Genomic DNA, 26,129 nt, shown 5'->3' with positions numbered 1-26,129 from the left:
ATTTATACCGCCTACCTCGCATGCAAGACGAAACTCTTACCAACCCTCTCCTTCATCGATTTTTCATTTTCATTTACTTTCCAACCCCTTACGCCAATCTTATGAAAAAATGTATCCGTCTAATTCTCGTTTCTTCTCTTTTCTGTTGCAGGTAAGAATGGAAAATCCGACAGGGTCTGCTAATACTGTATGACGAATGACGATATGACCTACAGTGAGTTGTTTTTCTCCTTCCTCTTTTTTCTTCGCCCGTCATTTCTACGGTCGTGAAAAGACAGTCTCGCCTCGCAAGTATTTCCGCCGCGCGACACAGGGTGGTTGGAATTGAAAATCGTTCTTCGAAACGAGAGGCGCCAGGGGTTGGAAAACTTTGCGGATAAACCGCGAAAGCGAATCCAGCCAGTCCGCTGTCAGATATTCGGAGCATGTTCGTTAATTACCAGGAAGTAACGTGGCGTGAGTAACAATAGTTTTGTGACTTGGCTGGGAATGGGAAGGGCAACAATAGCGAAGTTAATTAGTTTTCATGTCATTCCCGGCGAAATAGGTAAAAAGCAAGGCACGATAAATCATTTTAACCCGGGCAAAAAGTCGGCAATTCGCGTTCGGTTATTCGTGCTTTCTATTCGCCAAAGAAATGTTTCATCCCTTTCTCGTATATTTGGCGTAAAACAGGGCCGAAGAGAGAGAGAGAGAGAGATGATTTTGTATATTCGGTATTTCCCCGAAAGCTCTGCTACTCCCCGAAAGAAATTATATCGTCGAGAACGAGTCAATCAAGTTTCTCTGCTACTCGGAATCGAGCGTCCGTATAAATCCAAGGTTTTACGAGTGGAACGTGCCGGTGAAACTAGCACCCCCTAAGCAACCCCAACCAACAGGCTTCACTAATCACGAAGGTACACCGATGTCAAAACGATGCGTGACCTCGCTCTATTTAATGCTCTCCATCTCCACCAGTCCGACTGTCGTAAATTAGATAAAATTAGCCATAAAATTCTAGCTATCTCACCCCCTTGTATGCCCTCCGCTATTCTTCCCCACACATGTATAACGCACGCTCGCACACACACGACGAGAGTCCGAGGCAGACTTCGCCCTAGCTTGATTAGCGTCTCCGCGTCCCTCCATCGAGACAATCAAACCGACAGTTTTTCATTATCGCGACGCGTGTTCGATTCTTGAGTTTGGGCGCGCGAGAGTCTCTCGGATCCGAATTGGTAGTTTGGAGGTTCGTCCAAGGGACCGAGCCGTAGAAGTTGGCTGTGCAGCACTCCGGGAAAATTGGATACGTCGAGTTTTACAGGCCGTGAAGGGGTTAACGGTAACACGTGTCTAATACCGCGTAACGACAAAGTGGGGAGGAGGAGGAGGAGGAGGAGGGGGGAGAAGGAGTGAAATCGATTTGGCTTAAACTTATCTCGCAGCGGATATAGCGCCAGCGCTCTCAGGTTTAATAACGTTTACCTGCAGCGGCGTCGCCATCCGGGAGAGATCTTGGCGCAAGGAGAGGAGATTTCTCGCGAGCACTCGGGCGATGGCAAAAGGGACAAACGTGCAGCGGCAGTAGCAGCAGCAGCAGTGTACACGGGACACGGTTGAGTGGATGGAAAGAGATAGAGAGAGTGGACGAGGGTGTAAAATTGGGTCTGGCCCATTGGCGCCGGCAGAGAACGCGAGATAGAGAGCAGCGTGTTTACTCGCTGTGTAGAAAGTCAAAAGCCCTTGAGTTTAATAACGTTGGCTGGTGTGTATGGTGGGGTTGGATTCCTGTGTGCGTTCGTGGATGGTTGGGGAGGGATGGTAGGCAGGGGAAGAAAGCTATGGGAGAGGTAAGAGAACGGGGGTTGTTACGCCCTTAGCAGTACGAGTACACAAGGGTGAGATATAAATGTTAGGGTAGACCCTTATGGAGGTGGCGAACGCGTGTTATGCGCCTGACATTTAAATATCGTAGTCGAGCCAGAGACTTCGGGGTATCGTATCGATTGCGATTGCAGATAGAGCCGGCGCACCACTCCTTTCCTCCTTAGTTCGTTCTACTTTACACTATTCGACTCTGATACTGTAATACTCGTGTCATACTATATATAGCACATAACATAACGCTATACACTCGCTTTCCCTTCCTACCGTTTCGTCGTTCGTTCGATCCGGCCGGCTCGCAAAGATTCACGATTATGGCCCTGGCTTTAATTCGGTATATAAACGAAAATCCTATATACTTCTCCCTCTCATTTTCGCTAATTTAATACATTATTATTTGAGCCGAATCGCCGCTGGTAATTGCACCAATGCCGGAGAGAGTCTGTCGGAGCTAATTAAAAGTTGGCCGATAAATAGCCATTATCCATCTATCCGAGGGAAGAAAGTAATGTATTCTTCCGTAGTAAGTTCTCATCGTAACTTGCGAATTACCAGTCAGCTGTAACGTTCGGCAAACTTTTCTCGATTCACGCGTCCAACTAATAGCATTTGTCTTGGCGATAAGAGTTATGATACCAGCCTCTCTCCAATAATATACCTCTTAGGTATATACGAGATCCGATCGTTGCAGTTGGCCAGACGATCGTTTGGAAAAAATCTTAGTGGAGAAATTGTGTTATAGCGAGGGATAATCAGGGGACGATAAGATAATTCTACGATAAACGAGAGAGAGAGAGAGAGAGAGAGGGAGGGAGGGAGGGAGGGAGGGAGAGAGAATTGTGATAGGCGAGTTGCAATTAATTCTCCTTGGAAGAGAATTTCTCGGCTAATTGAAAGTTTGGTAGTAGCAACGGCAGCAGCGGAAAATCGCGCGTCCTTCCGATTTCCCTTTTCATTTCTCTCTCTATCTCTCTCGTCCCTAAAACTTGGCAGCTTGGAAAAGTTCGATCCTGCTGCCGGAAAGGCAAAGTCCAAAACTCTTCGGGATTGTCTCGAATCGTCTGATTAACATTAGTCTACTTAAAGCGGTTTTTGGATGCGCAAGTCGTTACCGATCTATTCACGACTATGCAAATCCCTCCCGTTACATCGAAAACTCCGATACCACGAGAAATTTCCCTTTCCTTCCTCGCCCGCGAATGAATTTAAATTTCTGGGGTACTTTTTGAGGGAAATTTATATATATATATATATATACGTATAATAATTATGTAACGGTGCGTCTGAAAAAAAATGCACTGCAGGTTAATGTGGGAAAGTATAGGAGATTTTGATATACACGGAGAGTCGTTATACGGACAATGTGGGTAGGGTTAATGGAGTTCCTACTAAACGGGAGATTAGCCCGAATTCTCCGGATAATGCCAGGACCACAATTTCATTTTCCATTACCGGGCCTCGCAGAGATCGATTGCACTCGCGATTGACGGTCTTATTACCCACCAGGCCTCGTTAATACGAGCCGAGGATTCATCGTAATGATAAAACTCATTAAGCTCGACTTGCGGTTACCTCCACTAAGGACTATGAATTCCCAATTAATCGCAGCTAACACCAAACTCAAACAGCACTCTCAAGACAGGATTCGTTGGTCGGCGTAAAACTAAATCTCCATCCTGCAAGCTTAACGTTTTCCCTCTCGACTCCCCGGCTCCTCGGCTTTTCTTTGCTCCTGGACGAAACTCGCGGAAAACTGTGAAAAGAAAAGCGAGAAAACTGGATGGGAGATTCCAATGAGCTCTTTTTGTCCAATTAACGAGACTGTCAGGTACAAGTGGTTAAAACTGAGAAGAATTATCGGCTTGCTGAGACAATGAGCGATTTTGCGCGAAATTGCGGCTGGCTCTTTGCGATATTTCGACGCGAATGGAAAGTACGCCGGTGTGCAGTAGTAGTGCGAGCGAGCGAGCGAGCCTTCGAGATAGCCCGCAGTTTTCAAACTTAATAAATCATTCGCGCAATTAGCAGTATAATTTCTCAGCGAGCCTCCAACTGCACGCGTACGCCCCGCTGGTTCGCCGCGAGTTTTCGCATAGGCGTCGGCAAAGGGGCAAATTAAATTTGGTATACAGGGGTGGTGGAGAACGCGTGAGAGGATAGAGATGCTGCAGAGGGAGGTTTATCAATCCACTATCCATATCGAGGGTTAAAGGAGGTCGGACAGGTTCGCGAGAGTGGTCCTTCGTCTCTCGCAGCTTAGCCCGGTGGTTGGACGAAGTCTTTGGAAGAATCCCGCAGTCCCCGCCCTCTTCCAGAGTCTCAAGAAATTTTCAATCAGACGTTCGGAATGCCCCGAGGCGCCTAGGACGAATGCCATGACGGGAAATAATGCATAGTCGCGGGAGAACAGCCCTTCTGCGAGAAGCCAGAGCCCTCTTATTCCTGACATACCAATAATGGATGCGGGATTAAAGGGGCGCAAAGCTTTACGGATTCGACTCTCGTACCAATGCCGACACGTTTGATTTACGAGCTTGTTCGCGATCTGGATTCTTTCCTGGCGAGTTCCGTTGGGATATAAAGCAGCATGCAGCCTGGCCTCAATTTTTGTTGATTCTCTGGAAGGTTCACCAGCAAAGACTTTCCACTCCAAAGGTCGACTCCAACATCCCCGACACTCATCCTTCTTAATCTTCGCGGAGAAGCTTCCTCTCTCTCTCTCTCTCTTTCTCTTTCTCTTTCTCGGCAGAAATAACCTGCACCATCAAACGCAACGAGAATTCTTTATTTCCAATTTGCAGTGTCCTCGGTGTCAATTTTATTCATTCCTTCGGAAAGATGCCTTGGCAAGGCGGCAGCGGCGGCGTCGGCGACGACGTTGAAGGTACTCGGAGAGGAGAAGAGTGGGACGCGTAACCCGATTGGACGACGTCCAGACGTTACGCGAAGAGCGGAGCGATATTCCCAGCTGATCGGACGACCGTCGTCGCGAAGGAACGGAACGGAGTCGAACGAAACGGAATCGAGGGAAACTGGACCAGAGCCGCATGGCTCCAGCCCGAGTGGCGCCGCGACGCTCTCGTCCTCGACCGTTTGGCGCTGTTGCTCGTAAAATCGAATTATTAGTTACGCGAAAACACCTCGTTAAATTTACGTTTCCCCCCATCACCACTCGTAACTTTTACTCGCGAGCTCTTTTGAAGCTGCGGAAAAAATCCCACCATATGGCGTTAGTTTCGAGAAGCTTCCTCCAACTTCCGACGCTGTAAACACACAGCGTCCCTCGTGATTGGAGTAAACTCGCAAATGGAATAAACACGGAATGATCGTGTTAAGAGCCGCGGTAATCGATATTATCGGCTCTTCGTGTGCATCGGAAAATTGCCGAGCGTTGAATTTCAGGCACGATTAAAAGAAGCGAATATAATACAGGGAGGGAGAGAGAGGGGGGGGGGTGGACTCTTGTTTGGCAAAGTTCTTGGGAGTAACGGGATTAAATGCAACGCGGCCGGCCGGGAAACGACGCAATTTGCCATCGGTCCTGGTCCACAAGTGGAATAATCTCGAGAGGGAAATCGAGAAAGTCTCGAATCGATTAACGGCCGCGAGACATTTCCGATTCCGTTGTTCTGCAAAAGCACGTCGCTGCTTTTTTCTATTTTTCATTTTTTTTTTCAGCAGCAAGTGGAACGAGGATTATATAGATTGCGCAGCGTTCCAACGGGGCTCAGTAATTTTATAATTAAATTCCAGTTCCTTGCGAGAGTCCATCATAAGCCGAGAACGATCGGTGGCGAGGGGTGTGTGGAATTGGTAAAATCAGTTTGTCCCGAAGATTTTGGTTTGGGGTTGGAACCGCAAGTCTACCAGTCGTAAACATGATGGGAGCTTATATAGGCAAAGGTTGGAGGTTTCTCGGTGGTGTAGGGGTTCGGCTTTGGGACCCCCGGTGACAAAGTGAGTTTCGTGGAAGACTTCCGTCAATCTGGACGGATGGACGGACGGACCTTCGAAGCGGGGCCCAAACCGAGTGCGCTCCGAAGACTCGTGTGTGTTTGTGTGTGAGTCCGATGTTATCTGTGGTTGCCATGGGGATGCTATTGATTGGCCGACGCGCCGACAGACGTCACGGGAGTCGCGGCGCCACTCCGACTATTGCTCGAACCACCCACTACCGCTCTCTCGCCCCCTTCCCCTCTTAAACCCATCCCCCCTCCTTCGGACGGACGTCCATGACGCGAATACACGTATCCAGCCACCAATGACCCTACGCTATCGCGCACCATCACCAACCAGCTTGGCCTCTCCACCTAGCCTAATAAACCTAATTCCCTTCTTCGCGACCCATCGCAGCACTGATAGATCCCCTTAATATTAAAATAAAAGAAAGAGATAAAAAAAACTATCCTATTGCCCATTATCTTCCCTCTGTCCCGCATTGTTTTTGCTTGTTCCGGTGCTATACTGGCATGACCATCTCGCGTGCAACTCGCTGTTATACGTGCAGGTGTGTGCGTGAGGCAAGGGCGCAGCAGGCTCGGCGACTTCCGGTAAAGCTCGCAGCCCTCGTGGCGCCTTTAACGAGGCGCGTCGTACGAAACGGCGCCAGTGACGTTCTCGGCGTCGCCGGGCCTGACACCCCCCCCCCCCCCTCCCCTCTACTGTATACTTGCAAAACAGGAAACTTCCCGAGTTTAAAAATTAAGCGAGCTCGAGCTTTTTTTCTCATTAACACCACTCTTCTAATTAGATCGAAGGCAATTTTGCGGGTTTCGCAATTCGCGGGTGATTTTGCTGTTTCATTTGCATGCTAGTTGGTGGGCGAAAGCAGCTTTGAGCGTGTATAATGATTATCAATTGCATCGTTGACAGTGTACGCTCCGCATTTTGGCGAGATACTCGCGCCCTCGCTAGTTTTATTAATGTCGCTACGGTAGTTCGGAGGGTCTCCTAAGTAATATACATCTCGAGACGCGAATAATAATTGTTGTTTCGAAGTTGTAACGCGCCGCTGCTACACAAGCTCCTCAGCGATTAATGCAACGTGCTTTAGTCGCGTTAACTGCGTCTCTTGTTGCCTGGCGTCATTTAAGGTCCGGAGTGTGGCGGAATGTTATCGCAGCTGTTTGCCGGAATCAACTCGATCCAACCGCAACACGCAAATCCCCTTCACATTTCATCTTTATTCGCCATCTAGCACAATCCAGACGGATAAACAGCTGCTATTTCCATACGAGGAAAGTACCATCTTACGAACTGATAATGGACCCAGATATCCAATCTTTTTTGCCCAAACCAACGCGTTCCGTCTTCTCTACACTCGAGTTATATAATTGCGAGAAATCCTATCACGATAGTATCACGGAGATTCGCTCTGTAAGGATTCCTCTTAATAATAATAAGTTTCGTATATAATCGTTAGAACATTTCTACACACGAGGAAAACACATTGCAAATGTATTAAATATATAGTATAGAACTGATAACGTACTTGGATAATGGAAAAGTATTATATAGCGAGGATCCTTTTGAATATGTTTGGCGGTAATCGTTAAGATTTTTCACACTGGAACACCTCAAGGTCCTTTATTCCTATACGAAGCGATAATGAGTCCGACTATTTCGACCATTTCGTCCCACTCTGACTCTCCGAATCATTTGCGAGAAATATTATCCAGCAGGAGGCTCTCCGAGAGGATTGGTCATCGTTAAGAAGAAGGTGCTATCGGTTCCGCAGGATTCGTGACTTTCGAAGCTTTGGAAGATACACCGTAGTGTTTCGATAACGATGCCTCGCTGCTGCTCCTCGATCATTTCTACCGGCTTCGAAAGGGAGTCGAGAGTGCAGGAGAGTGGAGGAGGAAAGAGCAGCAAACTCGATTCTCGATGTACACTCGATACGATTATGTCGCGCATCCTCGTCACTCGAATCGTCTTGGCTCGTCTCGGCTTATCTTCCTCCGAACCCTTGCTTCCTCTTATTTTTTTCTTAGGCTCGCTTTTTTTCGCTATTTGTACACGAATCCGCTGAGACGTTGCAACAACAGCAGAAACGGCAGAAAATCTCAAATAAATCCTTTCGTAATCCCACGCCGCTCCTTTCAGCCAGTCCGGATTTCCACTGCTCGCTTTTATACCACCTCCGTACCTTCCAAAATCTCCCTCTCTCCCTCTCTCTCTCTCTCTCTTGTCGTCTTACTCGTTTCGTTTACTCTCTCCACGCAGAAACGTCAATAGCAGCCTCCACTCCATTCATGCGTGCCGTCATTACGATATCCAGTGGCGCGTACTATTCTAAAAGCGGTTTTACCCGTTTGGAAAGAATTTTTGTCGCTCTTTAGCGTAGATAACGGCACGTCCGCTTCAGCGAAAGTCGAGCATTTGCACCGAGGCGAAAGGTGAGGAACGCCTTGATTTCAGAATTGACTCGATAGGGAGGGGCGCTGCACATCTATATATATATATATATATACATAGAGTTGTTGTCCGGTTACGAATTGACGCTAAAGCTGAAGCGACGAAAAATGGATGCTGGACAGAATCATAAAAATCCAATGAGGGAGTTGTGTCGAGTCTGTGAGATCGCTTGGCAGTTTTAGTTGGCTTAACGTAAGCCACTTTCCTCGGATGTTCTCCACTCCACTGCTGAAACGTCTCTTACGACTCCAGCCAACTAAGACTTCGAAGCCACGGAACGGCACACTAATGAAGCACGTCATTTTCCTGGATAAACATCTTTTTCGACGAATTGCCAAGGGGGCGTATATATATATATATATAGTCGAATGGTACTAGTTGCAAAAATTGTTCAGAGTAAAAATAACGAGATAAACAGAGAGAGAGAATTAGGGTATATATATATATAGTTTTGATCGATAATGGAGAAAGAAAAGTGGCAAGGGATCTTATTTATAAGAAACGTGGAGGTTATAATTCTCGAACGTAGCGACTGGTCACGCTCGTTGAGAACGGTACCCGCGAATAGATCGATAAAAGTACGTGGCTATAAGAGGGCTGGACTATGAAACTGTTTGGCCCATAAAAGTCCTAGGACACGAGGAATTTCTGATCCACTTCCAGGTCCGATTGGGTCATTTGGCAAGTTTATTGCGTGATTCGGTTCGTTATTAAGAGGGCAGGGGGGAATATGCGGATAATAAATGACGATAAATTGTTTCCAGAATCCCCTGGGTCCGCGCAACTCCCGTTCACCTCCTCCCTCGCAGGGAGAGCCAACGCGATATTGGATTATCCGCTCGATCCGTCGAGTGCAAAATTTAATCTGCTTGCCGATAATATAATAGAATATAATAAGACCGCTCTATTAAAGCACGCATACACACACACACACACACATATATATAAATGTATCTATAGTGTATATGCAAACTAATATATATATATACATATACTGGTTTCTTTGCTCGATTTGCTCGCTCGTTCCCCGACCACTAAAATTCTACCCTTTCTCTCAGTCTCTAAGCGTTATATTCACCTCGCGCGCGTTCTTTTACCCGGAAATATGACGCGAGAAGCTTTATACGCAGAGCCAGATAAATATGAAATACGGAACCGTCTCTACTCGTAAATTTTTCTCTCGGGCCAAAACGGAGAACGCTAAAAATTGCAGAGTCCTTCGGTCTAAGCTGCTGCAGCGTTCGGTAGGGACGCATCAAAAACCGTCGTAAACGATTCCCAGCTCGACGATGCCCGAGAAAAGACGCCCGAAGCGCTTCTAATTTATTAAAATGTCCTGGACAAGAAAAGTCGAAGAGGCGAGAGGCAGAGCTCCTCGATTCTCGTTTCGCGCAGGAAACTCGGAGGATCGCCGCTGCGTTATTCCAGAAGGGGAGCGAGTTTCTCCGTTGGTTCTTCAAATTTTCAGGGTTTCCGCAGTGTACCTCGGTGGCCCAACGTATATTCGCATGTTCGCCATTTACACACACGTTTTCGTGTGTATAGTTGGCGCGTAAAACGATCTTGCCGGAAGGAGAGAGAGAGAGAGAGAGAGAGAAAGAGAGCTGCGGCAGTAGTGGTATAGTAGCAGCAGCAGTGTCTTACTCGCTCTCTCTCCCCCTCGAAGTAGAAGAAGAAGAAGAAGAAGAGGCTGCCACGCGGGTCAATTCCGTGAGGCGTGATGGTTATAAGGGGGTAGGCAGGATGAGGGGGAGGGGGAGGGGATTCACACGGATCGAGAGGAGCTCTCGAATAAGAAGGTAAAAAGTGGAGGAAGGAAGCGCGGCGTGAGAAGGGGTGGAAGACGAGGTCGAAACGACTCCCGGGGGTTTTCCCCAATCAGCCGGGCCGGAGCTGAAGGTAGCGTTTCTCGCGTCGGCGGCCTTCCCGCTAAAATGCACTCCCACGCCTATTTTCCAGCCACCCTCCTCTCGATATCAACCCAAACACCGACGAGAATCTGCTAATGCCCCAACTTCCACATCCAAAATACACTATAAACTCTTTTTTATAAGCCCTGCACCGCAGCGGATTCCATTACTGCTTCCTTTTACATTTCTTCGACAAAATAATTTTCCCCGGGTCCTCTTCTCACCGAGATTTTTCGCCCAAGAGAATCTCCCGCGTATATATATATGTATATATAGGTTGTCGTCGTCGTCGTCTCCGGGAAATTGTCAGGATGAGGAGAAAGAGTCGGTGATCCCTCGTACATTGTGTCGGATTGATAACGAAGAGGAGCGAGCGAATTCGCGAGTTTCGTTTGGCCTTTTGGGAGAACCGTAACTTGCTAATAAAGTATTTAGACGTCGGACGGAAGCGGAACGAGGTGGGAGAAGGAGGAGGAGGGGGATGGCGTAGGGAGTTTCAGTTTCCGGGTGATCTGTGGCTCCCTCGTCGTGAGAATCGATGCCGCCAGCCGCCCAATAACCATACATCGTACCACTATCACACCCCAGGGGTGTATATACCCGGCCCGCGCGCGTTCTCTCAGTTTCTCTCTCTCTCCCTAACTCGTCCCCTCTCCCTCTCTATCTCTCTCTCTCTCTCGCCTCATACTTCCACCTTATTAGAAACAGGCGGAAAAAATTGCCTCAACCCAAAGATAACAGGAACCTCACCGACTCGTTTTTACACACACGCACACACGCGCGCGCGCGCGATCCTCGAAATTATATCCACCAAACCGGTGATTTTTAAACGAAACCGGATCACCTCCCTTAACAATTTACATCTACACGAATTTTGACCGTGCGTCGCTGCACTGCCGGAGATAAAGGTTTTTTTTTGGAATTATAGCAGCCACGATATACAATAAGAGTGTTTCTAGAAAAATCCATAAGCTCGGTGCTGAATAATAATTGTAAAAGACGAGCTGCGAATTACCCTCCCAGCAGTCCCGGAACAAACGATACAAACGTTGAAGCAAGCACGCGAGAGGAGAGAAAAACAGCAGGGAGGAATATAATGTTCTCGGGTATTTTTATTCGAGTGCATAACGCCTGGTAGTTTAGAGGGTGGAATAAAAAAAGAGTGGAGGAAAAGAACGGTCATGTCGAGACTGGACGCGATAATTGTACGGAAGAATAATTTAATGGCCGGTCGTTCCAGCACAGGTCGGTGAATTTTTCTCCCCTTTGGATCCGTCCTTTTTCCAGCTTGGTGGCATCGCGGGACTGATGCGAAATGCGATATCGGTGTCAAATAAATGGGCTTTAATTCGTGCTTTCGCGATACGGCAACCTTTCCCGCGTGGCTCGGTGAGAGGGAGAGGGGGGGAGAGACGCGGAATGACGTATTCAGGGAGGAACGCGAGCTGGAACGGTCCCGTGTCCTGTAGGGACACCCCCTATGCTGGGGTAGTATTTATGGAAATGAACCGAGGTAGTTTGAACCCTCTTCTCCCTATCCTTCGCTACTTTTTCCTACCCCTTCTTCGTCTTCCTCCTCGTCTGCACCACAAGAGACGCATCCATTCCGCCCCCCTCCCCGCTTCTTCAAGCTCGCTTGTTTCGCGCTCGGCAATCCGCAGCCATGCTGCTTGCCCACCTAATTACGTGGAATTCATAAGTTAGCCGCGTTCTGCGCGTCGCCCGTTATTTTTATTCCTACCATGAAAATCTCACTGTAAAAAGGCTAAAATCCACCGCAGCCACTGCCAATGCCACCGCGTCTCCTCTCAACCCCCTCCCTCCCCCCCCTTTTTTCCAACCCGATTCAGTAGCGGGCCAACTAATTTATTTCCGCGGTGAAACGTTATCCGATTATTAACGCCGGAGCGCTGTAAGAGAGCAAATGCTCGTAGAAAAAACCGAGCGAAACTCTCGAGCAGCAGAAGAGGCTGTGTAAACATATAGCCGGCCCAATTAGCAATTCCCTCAAGCAGAAGCTTAGGTTCCTCCTGCTCCTCTGGCAATTAGACGGGACTTGACGTTCTCTCCAATGTATATAGTACCTTTTTTTTATCCTTCACCACGACCAATGGACTGTGCCATATACTGCTTTCAGTCTCGAGAAGAACAGCTCAGCCACCTTATGCGTTTTGCAGTATCAAATTATATACTTCTGCAATTTTTACGCCACTTTCATTAATACACAAATTATTAATCATCTATACACCGCACTAATATACCATATCCCTTCCTGCTGTTTACTCACGCTTGAAACACTCTCAAGAATATACGTTCCACGCAATTTGATTTACATCCGACTGGAAGGTTAAACGTGCATTTAGCAGCGAAGCTTTCCCGATACCCTCCTGGAATCGAATCGGAGCAAATATCACTTCGAGTTACCAAACCGTTTACACAAAGACCCAAATAGTTCTCGTGGACCGGAGGAATCGGACAGAGACGCTCAACTGCGGATAAATCAATTACGTGGGAGATTCGATTATGCTGCGTCGAACGCGATTATTTCAACGGATGGAGAAAAATCATTTTTATGCAATTATCGAAACTTTCCTCCAAGAAGCGCTTTAATATTTCAGTTTACGCTTCCTCCGGTAATTCTTTAATCGAGGCCAGAACCTTCAACCTGTTGCACTATCTCTCTCTCTCTCCCTTAAATCTAATACTCCACTTCTCATACCACGCTCGATTCTTCCTTTTCTCGGATTAATCGTCGATCTTCCGGACCGATCAGTCACGATGGTAGAATTTTTTTACGACGCCAATTGGACTTTCGGCGAATTGGACCAATTGCTGCTTCGATGAATGCCGCTGTCGGGTCGCACTGCAGTTTCCTTTATTTATGGCCGATCTATATAAACGTGTACATCAATCCTGAAGAAGCGTCGTCTAGTTTGAAGTTTTGCGCGTAATTCCGGGAGAAATTTACATCCTCCTGTGAGTTTGCGTGTGTCCGGACCATCCGTTATTCTTGGTTGACAATGTCTAGCCTCTGGTAAGGTTGCAAACTATGGGGAACGATTTCAATTGGAAATGGCTACTGTTCCTCCCCCCCCCCCCCCCCTCCCTCCTCTCCTGTATCATAGGAAGAAACTACGAGTAGCTCGTACTGTACTGCTGCGTGTCGTGTCGTGTCGTGTCCTGCCGTGCTGCGTCGCAGTCGCGTTGTGCCCCTCAGGAAGTATTAAGCCCTCGTGCCGCCAACTCGCTCGGTCATTATTCTTCGACCTTCGCGTCCAACCTTTCAACAACGCAGATTAAGATCCTCTGGAATAAATTCATACCTCAACCCCGAAGCTCGCCTGCGGCAAACGTATCCTCTTAAATCCGAATCTAATTAAAGTACGATGGCTTTCCGCTCTACCGTTAAATTTACAGATTAGAGCCCGCTCAATTTCTTCCTTTTCGTTAATTTCAACCCTAACCTATATAGCATACGCGCGCTCATTCTCGCGTGAACCAATTTTTTATTCCCACCGAAACATATTTTTTGTATTTATTCGTTGCTTTGTATTCCGATAAAATTTATGCTCGTTCATGAACGATATACGAGGCGAGAAAGAATTTCCTTTTAATCGATGGCGCTGTCCCGGAAATTGGATTCCGTATTTTGGACTAATATTTTAATAGAGTTGATAAATAGCAGACACGAGTTTTCATAGATCGTTATTATTGGTCTTATAGTCGAGGTTTATAATTCGAGTGTGTAGGCCGATGGAAAATCGCTGTACAGTGATCGGGTTCGCACGATCGGTGGGTTTTGCAATGGAAATCCAGTTGCCTCGGGGACTGCTGTATATATATATATATATATATATATAACGTGACGCAATGTGGGGGAGAAAGAAGCGTTTAGTCGAGCCGGGCGAGCGGAACTCTCTTTGTTACGCGATAATAGGACTAAGTCTGTTCGACCATTCCAACTTAATGCGATATCCGAATTCCTACGATATCCCATAGAAATTTGTTCGCGAATCATTCCTCTTTTTCAATTTACCCCCCCCCCCCCCCCCTCCCCAGCAAAAATTTCTGCACCCTGCCTGCTACACCACTGAGCTCTTTACGCCACTGGCAATTATTTCGTTTGACCGCATCGATATCTCCCTCTGTGTACGCGTATGTGTGTTTGTGTGTCGATAGATAAACTTGCCATTATTTTCTCGTTTTACCAAGCAGGCCACGGCGAAATAAACGATTTGGAAAAAACTGTATGAAGGTAAAAAATGAATGACTGAATAAATAGAAACATAAAAAAGATCGATTCCAGGGGCTAGGGTTGAAATATCAAAGGACCACGATTGTCTGAAAAGTTCACGGACAAGCTTCGGGATAATCGGGTTTTCTAAAATAGATACGATAAAATATAGTTTCGAAGGAAGAGTCGTATAGAAATAAGAAGACCAAGTTTGGGCGAGTTGTTCCTCGACGTAAACATATCTCTATATATATATATACTATACGTTCACCAATGATTTGGCTCTATTATATTAGAGCGCGAGGCACGTCTGTTTTTCAGAGAGGAACATCTGCGGGAGGTGAGGGTCTTTACTTAAGAAGAGATAGACAGACAGACAGACTGCTGCTAGAGAGAGAGAGAGAGAGGAAAAGACTGTCTGGCCCCTTTTTCGAGTACCCGCCCCTTCCAGCTCGAATGCGGAAAGCTTGCCGTGAGCACCAGCTGTCCCGTTACCTTCTCTCGGCGCAATCTACTTCGAATGCGTCCCCACGAAATGCGAATTCACGTGCGGACGCGTCTCATGCAAATAACAACTTTGTTGTCCCAAGCATAAAAGAATACCGAGAAGCTCGCTCTCCTTTCAAATAGCATATCGAAGAGCCCTGCCAAAGCAACCCCTCGTACAGTCTCGAATTAAATTCGATAATTTCCCTGCTTGACCAAGCAATAGAGAGAGAGAGAGAGAGAGAGAGGGGCGGAGTAGGATTGGGGGGTGGTGGTATTTCGTGGCAAATACAACTGATGAGATGAATTATAGTTGAACGCTTGAATATTACAGGAGGTAGAATTTGAGGCTGAAAACGTATATAGACGATGAGAAATACGCCAATTGGATTAGTCCGAGCAGAGCCGTTGATCGGATTCGCTGTACATAGTGTGTTAAAATTTAGTCCATCCGATGCAGTCTGCATCTCCCTCCAAAAGCAGGTTTCTCGTTGAATTGCACGATGCGTCGAATAACGTCGAAGGTGTTCCTTGGATAGGCAGGGATATCCTCTAATAGCTGCTGCTTAAGCTAGAACTAGCCTTCGCACTCGATCCGCAGACACATTTTCGAGCGAATCGTACAGGGAACTAAGCCCTTCGTCGAATGTTCTCTTCCCTTAACGCAATTTACCTCGAGTGCTTCCTCATAGTGGTGGGTTGTAGTACAGTCTTCTCTCTCTCTCTCTCTCTCTCTCTCTCACTCTCTCTCCCCCCATGGATCCACACAATTGCTGTATCCAAACTTTCTCGTCTGCGCGCCCACAGGCAAATTGCGTTTCTCTACGTACCCTTTTTACCCCGACCAACCCCTCCTCCTCCCTCCCCCTCTCTATGCAACTTGTAAGATCCTGCGAATCTTCGCAATCTTCGAGTAGCCCCCCCCCCCATCCTCCTATAACTCCCTCTAGCAACACCCGGAAACAGCTTGCACCACCACCAACACTAACTCCACCACCACCACCACCATATCCAACCTGCGCGAGATTCTTTTTGGCGCAATCTCGCTTTCCACCTCGTACCGATCAATCCCTTTAATCACTCAGCTACCTACCCCAGCGGCGAGCACCGGCTCGCTCGCCGCTTTAATCTTCAAAATTATTTCTACGAATTTGGTCAGACAAATTTTCCTTCAATGGCAATTTGAAAAATACGAGCGTCGCTTTAATTTGCCAGATTGAATGAATTAATTAGGTGAGAGTTTTTTTGTGGTCGTGATTGATTGGATGCTGGAAATGAGAAATTTTAAAGGGATGGGGAGGTAGGGGTGAAAAGTGGCTGATAACGGTAGAGCGAGGCGACTGGAAAACAATGGGACGAGAGCGTGCCTTTTGCAGCCTTTCCTCTTTCAAATCGTCGCTAAAGGGCACCACGGCGCACCACCCAGCCACATTTTCGTAGCTGTTTGTGAGAGTCGAGGGGTCTCCTGGCAATTTCGACTCCCCTTCTGCCATTTTAAACTCGACGCCCGGATGAAAAAGCTGTCAAAACGCGATATTTTCATTATGTCCCGTGTCCCGTTAACGGAACCAGCGAAACTCGCGTTTTTTCATACTTCGTCCCGAAAGTGTCCCTCCGACCACCGCGCGAGGAGCAAACGCACCAGAGCCAAAACACATTCGTTCCACTCCCGACAGCCCGGAGATTTTCTGCTCGTAAATCGACCAAACGGGTCCTCGTAGATCCTCGCAACTTATGTATAAGCATCAGGGCAAACTTTGCACGACTAATTGCGCAGCATTTACATAGAAACGGGCGCGCCATACCGCTTGATTTACAAGGACGTTGCTCTGCGGGAACACGTCGACTTGAGACGCGCGCGCGTCCTAATCAGCCTCCGGAAATTTCGCATGCTTTGCCGTCTTTAATTAGCCGAGATAGCGACATGCGAGGGAGTCGTCCTCGAATGCACGAAAAAATTTTACATGATATATATGCATGAAAACGCGTTCGTGAAGAAATTCTTCCCTATATTCCAATCCAGAGAGCACAACTGTATATACATATATATATATATATATATATATATATATATGCGTATCAGTTTTGCGCAGCCAACGATCAAACGTTCATCAATCAATTACTCTCTGCTAATGCGCGATACGTATAAATATAAGCATTTATAAAATACTAACACGGTAATTGTATTATTGAATAGCCATTAACATAAACGTTAAAAAGAATTGCAGAGTCATTACCTTTTATACGTATATATTCAATAAAACTTTAATCGGAAGCACGAGCGTGTTTATATTAAATATAAAATGATTATAAATGTCTCTATAAATTCTCCAACGGGAGATTCAACGCAGCTCGTTTATTTACACAATAAACGTTACGTTATATCGTATATGGATACAACGAGATGTTGAATAACTAAAAATCTGCGATATTACGAAGGATGTTTCCCTGCAGATTATCGCCATATATAGGAGAGTATAAAATATGGCCTGGTTGCAGGACAGAAGCGGATGGTCGTTGCGAACGCGAGTGCAGAGATCGGGTTTGCGAAAAAAAGCGTCATAATTAGTGTGATCGCGCAGAGTGGTGGTGGTGGCTGATTCGAAAGCACGAGCCATGGTTGAGCTTTGCTACATCGCGTCTATCTTATCCCGAACACGCGGTGGAGAACCACCACGAAGGCCTTTGATGTTCGGCAAGACTCTTAGCACGGTGGATGATGGAAGGTCGAGGAGGAGGAGGAGGAGAAGGAGGGTATAGATGAGAGATAGGAGAGTTGTGTCGGTAGCAGTGCAGAGGGAGGAGAAGACAAGACGGAAAAGTAGAGGAAGAAGGAAGGGGGAAGAAAAAAAGTGAAGGGAATATCGCGCAAAGAGACTGTGCACACCACGAGGTCTACCGCTTTTTTATCAGTTAGAGTCGGAAAAATGTCTTCGCCTTTGAGACGCCCCCTACCTCAATATGCAAACACACACCTTGCATCTCCTCCCGACGAAGATCCCGGCGTCGCCTTTGAACTTCCTAATTCCCTAAATCGTTATTCAATAAGAGCCAGCCTCCCGTCTATCCTCGCGTCACTTTAGCTCCTGAAAAAGAATTCCCAATGGCCACGAGGCAGACGAATGCCTCTATACGTGTGGATTGTGTAAAACTTTAACGAGCGCGCACCAGCAGCATTTCCTCGCTTTTCACGAAAATTCACGAGAGCCAATCGGCGCTGCTTGCCGAGGTAAATGAGCGCTGATGAGTCTAACGATAAAAAGTGGAAATTTTCGGGATTCCTCGAGGATTGCGAGGCGTTCCTGGTTCAAGGAACGCTCGGGGAGGATGGCGGCAACCCTTAGCCGAGTGGAGAGGCCTGGTCCACCACGCGCCACACTACATTCTAGTGCACTCGACCGTCCCGAACTCGGAGTGCCGTTCATTAAACGATAACTCGCACTTGGAGTCACATCTTGTTAAATCGTCGCTCGGTTCGCAAGCACACTCGACTCTAAGGCATTATATACTTAAGAGTATCCGAAAATCAACATATTTCTCATTTCTCTATATATATATATATATATATAATCTCTCGATTACATTCATCACGCGCAATTGAAATTTCAACACGAGGCAGCAACAATTAAGGAATGGAGTCTGTTTTAATTTAAAAAGAATATGAAAATGTATTTTCCAATGGAACGGATGAATTTTGCCGGGGAAACTGGCGATGGCTCGGCTCGCCAGCTGTCTATCAAAGCCAGTTTATCCACTTAATTAGTATTTATTATCAAAAACCGATCGGTATTGACATATTCGGTACAGGCCATCGACCAGTGTGAAGTACATTTTCAAATGGGCCGTGGACAACATTAATCGTGTTATTCCCAATCATAAGCAACCCCTTCCGTTGCTCGCTACGAAATTTCAATGTTTTTCTTCATATATATAGTATAGGAGATGAACGATAATTGCGTGAAAATGGGACACGTTTCATTATGATCGAATGAATAGGATGAGATGTACGCATACAGATATACGATATATCCTATATATAGAACACACACACGTGTGTATGTGCGTGAATACAAGCGCGAAAGGCAAGGGGTCGGATCTTAATAGAGTTCGTGATCTACATAAAGAGGCCGGTATCGACGACACGACGTGAAGTTTTGCGCATTAAGGTGTGAAGTTGGCGCTGACGGTGAGCCTCTTTGCCGTCATCACGGTGATTCCAACGCGCTCGCTAGAATGGGGGATAATGAGAAGTGCGAGCAAGGCCCGTTCTCTAATTTACTTGCAAAGTGTTTCTCACCGAAGTGGCAAGAGCATCGTTAATAATGTCACATCATTAGTCCCGTTCGTGCCTTGGATATAGCAACCTGCGATATTCCCCCCCCCCCCTCTCCCACCCCTTCTGATAACGATGACCAAAATTATATAACGCGCGCCGACCGTAGTCAGGGATTCGAGCAAGAAGCTTGAAAACATACTTCCGGTCCTTCGAGATCCGTCCGTATCATCAGAAGAGACTGTACGTACGCAGCATCAAATGTTAATGCAATTAAACGCGAGAGCTTCGCTCGGGATACCAAAGCCTCTGCACACACACACGTAAACACGTTGTGCAAGCATTTTTTTTTTGCTCCCTATATAGCTAATGGAAATCTTCCCAACCATAAGTTCCGCGACGGTACGGAATAATTCGTTTCTCCAGAAGGAGGAAGGGGATGAGTGAAAATGAGAAGCGCTTCTTTCGCACAAAGGCCACCGACTGACTCGACCGGGCTTTCACATCTCTCGCGTAATGAAACGAGACCCCTAATGTCATTTCGTCTGGCTTTCTTGAACGCTCCGTGAGAGTTTTCCGAGCCGCGACACACAATGAGTCTCCGCATGCTGCTGCCGTCCCGTCCGCACTTTTCGAATTAACCATCTTGCAGTCCTCGCTAAAACTCTCCTGCGTTTTCATGTTCTTTTCCTTCTTTTCTTTCCCTCTTTCTTTCCCCTCGTCCTTATGTTCCTACTCCGCACGGTGCAACGGTGCTGCTGCTGCTGCTGGCGACAGGAAGGAGGGGCGGGGAGCGCGTGTTACACGACCCGAAAGCGTCGCTAATCTCGTGGATGTTCGCCATCGAACTTTATGGTCGCCAAGTTTGCCACGTCACTCGTAAATATCGTAATCTCGAAAAAAAAAGGGGGATATACTCTACGTCATTGCTCTTAAAGTCCGCAGGATTTTCGAGGATATACGCGGGAGCTACTTTATTGGCGAATGGGAATTTCGGGTAATTCGTGGGGGAGGTTGGAAAAAAAGAGGGCAGACTTTTGGAGAAAGTTGGCATGCGAGAGCTAATATCGTCTCGGTACTCCCTAACAAAATTAAAGCAAATCGTGTGCCGCTTGGTGCCATGCGACACCGTTACAGAGAAAATCGATATGCAAATCTACGCGCAAATCCTAGTAATCTTGCTCAGCCGTCCCACAGCCCTTGCAACGGCTCGGTGACTCTGCCAGTCTGCTTTTCCTTCCTTCCTTTTATCCCTCGTACGTCCATCTATCCTTTTTCATGCCTCCACTCGTAAAACTCTCTTATTTCTCACCTACTACCGTAGACTCCTATTATAGAGAACAGCTTTTTTCCCTCCTAGACGAGCAACGATCAATCTCGATGCAATTATCAGGTCGTCGGGCCGTAATGAACTTTGTATCGCAAAGAGTGTACAGCAAGTCGAAACATCCGTCAAACTTACTTATACGACGACATAGCTTTGTATATATATATATATATATATATATATATATACCACTCTTTTTGCATCCCATCCTTTTCCATGTAGCAGACTTTTTCCTACATTCGATTACGGTGTAGAAAGGTGGCGGAGTGTTTTGTATTCGAAAGGAGGATGACGCTGTCGTCGCGACGACTCGATGCCAGCCTTAAAACATTTCTCTTTTTCCCGCTCTATTTTACTTACACAACTTTCGGCGTTGATCTAACGGCGAATCTTTGAAGAACCTATAAATATAATTAAAGGGTCGTTAAAATTAGAGGAAGCGTAGAGCGCACGGCTCTCAAGGGGACGTTGTTTCTTATCGGTAGACTCCTTAAATCAGCTTTAATACCGTGCTCAGTTAGCACCACCTAAAATATGCGTCAGCTTAAATTCCCCGTAGGTACCGCCATTTGCATTATAACGACATCGTGCTTTCGTGTTTATTACTTTTAATGTTCACGTGGCCTTAAGCTCTAATTCCTTCTTCGGCACAGCAGAAAAATTCTCCATTATCCGAGATTGCGCCTCTTTCTCGACTACGCAGCACTTTCTATATATATATATATATATATATATATATATACACAATAGACTTCCGCCTAATAAACGGCGCGAGTTTACACTGGGCGCCAACATTGGCGCGCTCAACTATTTGCGGGACATAAACAAATATAATTGCAAAGGTGTGGTGATGTACATGTATATAGAGGAAGTGCACACGAGGCGTGTCCAGGAAAGTCGAAAATTGTCCATGGGATTCACGCTGGTTCAAAACTTTCTCCTCGTCGAGGTATATATAGGTTGTTCCCCGAAACTCTTGAATGTGCTTAATTAGGCGATATTTGAACGCTCGGCCGGAGAGTTTACGCTCGCAAGCTGCTATTACCGAAAGCCACTGGATTTCCGTAAGAAAGCCAGCTTGGTGGTTGCCACTACAGCTCCCCGGCTCCCCCCTGCCTGTACAGACATCTTACCTGAACTAATATTGTTAAGGTCTAATTAGTAGGACCGCGACACCCACCGTAGACTCGTCGTTCACTGCCACACCCCTCCACTCCCCTCCCCATCCCTCATCCCCTACTGTGCGCTTACTCCCACACTTTACCGGTAAGCATCTCCCACGAAGCGTGTCGCTTCCGTATTTCAGGTCGCAGCCAACACTTCGTCTTAACGCGCTTGCACTTTCCTTTAAAGCTCAACTTGGAGCCATTCAGATTCCCGAGACGAGCCAGAATGCGGAAGAACTTTTAACCAGGCGCGAATATCTTCGGGGATATTATTATAAATACCATAACTTTGCCTCAATATTTGATGTATATTTATATGTACATTGTTATGTTCATGGTTTGCACAAAGGATCATGACGTTAATTAAAATTATTTTCTTTCGGATTGCAGGGTCGGTGTAACCGGGAGAAGCCACCGTGCAAATATTTTCATCCCCCGCAGCATTTGAAGGACCAGCTTTTGATAAATGGACGCAATCACTTGGCCCTGAAGAACGCTCTGATGCAACAGATGGGCCTCACACCCGGTCAGCCACTCGTGCCAGGCCAGGTACCCGCAGTGGTACGTCAAAAGTTCAAACCGTTGCACCACGTCTTTGCTGCTCACACACATTACATTATTATTATTACCACGATCGAGAGATCTTAAGTTTTGTCTGTGTTAGTCGAGGATTACCATTAGATACCTTTGGTAGGAAACCCCTACATGATTCGTGAACGCTGAAGCGTTAACTTCCCCGTAATTGGACGATTAAAGTCTGCCAAAGCAAACCACCGATTGTCTCTTATCATAATTTCCAATTGGCTTGTCGCGTTAGCTAATAGTAAAACTCTAATCTTCATTATCCATCAGTGACATTCTAATTCATTAGAGTCGCAATTATCCCCTTCCGAGAAACTAAGCTATACGCTTCAGCGTTCACCTGCGTGCTCTTTTTGCGGATATTGCACTGCAGAGTGATAAAACCTCCAGTAAAATCAGCACGGCGCATGTTTTTGGTCAGTGTCATCCTTATTATCTCCTAGCGGTACCTAATTAATCCATGTTACTCGATAATTACAATAGCTACCAAAAGTTCGTTTTTATCGTTTACCATTAATTAGCACAGATTTTAAACAATTTTCATTCTTTCGAATCTACTCATGTGCTCTGAAAAAGAAGAAAAAAAAACTATTCATTATTCCTGTCGAGACACAATAGATTACTCTGTATTTTTTCCTTCGAGTTTTCAACAGTCGATCAGTGTTGATTTTCGGGAACGAGATATAGCGTTTATTGAAAAAGAGATTCATTCATTTTTTTTATCATTATATATACATTCATAGTCATGCTATATGACATGGAATCCTATACTACTTGTATGACTGCCTGTCTGTCCCCTATGTTTGCCGCTGTGGCTCTCGTGGTTGTGGTTGATTGTTGGTGTGTTCTCCAATTACGTCATTGGTGAACAGGAGGCCCCAGCACCTCCGGCACCACACCATCACCTTCAACAGCAAATCCAGCAGCAACTTCTCGCTACCCACGCCTTTATGGTAACTCCTGGTTTTGGTTGGCTTCCACTAATTTCTTTAGTTTTTAAAAACCGCGAACGATAACGATCGAGACATTGTCATCGTCGTTCTTACACGAGCCTCGCTCAACGTAGCTTAGCTATATCAATTCCACGCAAGTGTCCCGATCGTTACCGGTCGCGGAGATTCGCCTGTAATCAGTAAGCGTTTGTAAGAGAGCTTAACACATTTTTTTTTTAATTTTTAGAAAAACAAAAAAATAAAATCGCGCAGCACAGTAACTGGAAATAGTTTGAACTGCATGCTTGAGAGATGTTTGTTTATTGAAAGAAGATACATTTGCATCGACACTAGTCCAAGAATCGTCCAAAGAGTTCGGAATTACGTTTTATACAGTTTGATCAGAGAAAATAGACTCGTGCGCTACATAGCAATAATAAATAGCAACTCGGAGGAGGATTTCTTGGACCAGTGCGATTTTCTTACGATTTTCTTTCTCCCCAAGAGCAAAGGCATGCTAGCGAAATAGAGAATCGGTATAGCGAAATTTCTTTGACTTCTCGCAAAGGTTCCCGCTTATATGTCTATATAGCACCATAGCGCGAATGGGATATTTCTACACGATCCGTAAAATGTTTATGGAACAATAGTCTACTCGCGCACCTGTTGCGCTCGCTAAGAAAAACTCGAGTCTCGTGATAAATGAAAATATGTGGGGGGGGGGGGGTGTGTGGATTATACGGGGACGATGAAATTGTTAGCAAGCGCGGATCGAGTTGGGTATTGGTTCCAGGAGATTGCTAAACGGATCTCTGGGGTTAGAGATGAGAGACGACGGGTGAGGGCAGGGGGCGTAAAAGTACTAACATTGGTTGCCTGGATGATTTCCGGGTGTTTTCACAGGCGACAAATCCGTACCTGACCAGTATGCCGCAAGTGGGCAACACGTACAGTCCGTACTTCGCGCCAAGTCCGATAATGCCGGCGATAATGGGTCCTGCGGATCCAACGGGAGTTGGAAGTCCACTCGGCGTCGTTCCGCAGACGGTGGCGATGCCGCAGAAGATGCAGCGTACCGATCGCCTCGAGGTATGTCTACCACCAAACTACATACAACAACAACAACAACAGCAACAACAACAACAACAACATGGGGCCCAACACGGGGCAGGCAGCGCTCGGTGCCCGATGGCAACAGCCGCAGCGCCCAATACCGTGTATCAAGTGCCGGCCGGTCCCCCCAATCAGGTGTCGCCCGTTTCCACGATGCAATCTGTTAATCATACACCCTCGCCTACTACCATCACCACCACAGCCACCTCCCTCTGCACGCCCCTGCACAATCCCCATCACCATCATCATCATGCCATTCACAATCTCGTGTATGTTCACGCCTACTACTAATCGCGTCTCGCTCTTTCATTCCTTATCTTTCTCGCCCCATCCATTACCCTCCCCCTCAACCCCACCCTCTATCTCTCTCTTACTATCTCTCTCACTCTCTCTCTCTCTCTCTCTTCTTATCTCTTCTTCATTTGTCTTCTTTCTTCGCAAAGATGAAGAACCACCCTCCCACCACCACCATCCACCCTCCTCCTCCTCCTCCTCCTCCTCCTCCTCCTCACTTGATCGTTATAATTCCTGTACGATCCTCCTTTTTGTCAATCTAATCGAAACGTATGGGCATTTAAACTGACGGGGTGAGCAATCCAGATTTCACCGCGAACCAATTGAAAAATAAAGGGCGAGACGCGTGCGAGAGTACGGCATTTTGAAGAGAGCCTAGGCTGGAAATAAAATCGGACTTTGCAAGATGCGAGGAAAAGGATAACAGGGCTGTAAAAGGCACAAAATATTTTTAACTGATATATCAGGTGAATTGACCTATAGTTATTATTGTTGTTTCTTTGTTTTCTTTCGTTCAGTAATATATATCGTTTAAATTTTAATGGTTCACAGTTCTCTGTTTTGTAAGAGACCAGCGAAATTTATTCATTATTGTAATACTTTTGAGGTGCAAAGGTCGAGCAACGTGCTGTTGGCACGTATACAGCAGATAATAGGGAACGGTATGACTTTGTAAGACCAACCGATTAGATAGTAAAGTAGGATGAATAAGAGAAAGATAAGAGATTTTTGAAACTTAGGTATTATCTCATATTGTTGGCTCTTGGCCAAAGTCACATGGATATTGTATCCCAGTGGTAACAATCATCGCACCACTGGCGGCACAGATATATACATATATAAATATGACAAGATACAAACGAAATATATATTATATTATATTGTGTAACGCGGTTCAGGTGTATCAAAGAGACTCTATATTAGTATCGTCTATATAAATAATATTAAGTTCGACTACGATTTAATTTATTAAACAAATTATTTATGGCTAGTGAAGAGAAAGAGATCACTCTTATATTATTATATATAACTATATATTTATAGTAGGAATATTTTCTAAATCTCTACAGATATATTTTTTTTCTCAACAGATTTTTGTCGTTCCTTTGCTTCTTTTTTTTTATTTATTTTTTTTTTTATAGTAATGTACACAACAGAAACACACACATACGTTAAGGATAAAAGTTCTCATGCCTTATCGGCACCCGTATTTATATTCCGCGTTAGAGACGAATAGTTAATTTGCCTTACATTATTTTATATCATTGTATAATTCAGAGTGTTGGAGAGAGATTAGTCGGTCATTGCGAGATATGAATACGGGATAAGATTATAACCATTATTCTACGAATATTATAGGATAAAAGTTTAATCGGATTGGTGGAATTACGTCGTTTAATCTTGTGTGCACTTTTAAATTCGTAAGCAAGAAACGATTGGAGAAAGTTGTGCATTTTATTTTGTATATTATTTATTTTTCACACAAAGGAAGAGGAAGAAAAAGAGAAGGAATGAGTTTATAAAAGGTT

General features: G+C 45.9%; 1 protein-coding gene across 15 annotated transcripts in view; it reads left to right on the top strand.

Moving 5' to 3' along the window:
* LOC136778624 (ecdysone-induced protein 74EF-like) overlaps nt 1-26,129 on the top strand; it is a 172,628-nt gene that overhangs the window by 124,731 nt on the left and 21,768 nt on the right. For 12 of the 15 annotated variants that reach the window (XM_066735636.1, XM_066735627.1, XM_066735626.1 and 9 more), the window contains 3 exons: nt 22,070-22,240; nt 23,134-23,214; nt 24,097-24,282. In XM_066735636.1, coding sequence (XP_066591733.1) covers nt 22,181-22,240; nt 23,134-23,214; nt 24,097-24,282 — 327 coding nt within the window. In that variant the 5' untranslated portion in view covers nt 22,070-22,180. The remainder of the gene's footprint in view (nt 1-22,069; nt 22,241-23,133; nt 23,215-24,096; nt 24,283-26,129) is intronic. The other 3 variants (XM_066735632.1, XM_066735640.1, XM_066735639.1) reach the window with 1 other exon arrangement.

Source organism: Prorops nasuta, unplaced genomic scaffold (genome assembly GCF_024137725.1).
Source record: "Prorops nasuta isolate Cenicafe-Biocafe unplaced genomic scaffold, Cenicafe_Pnas_1.2 PNAS00014, whole genome shotgun sequence".
Taxonomy (NCBI): Eukaryota; Metazoa; Arthropoda; class Insecta; order Hymenoptera; family Bethylidae; genus Prorops; species Prorops nasuta.
Note: the sequence above shows the minus strand (reverse complement) of the source record. Positions and strands in the feature narration are given on the sequence as shown.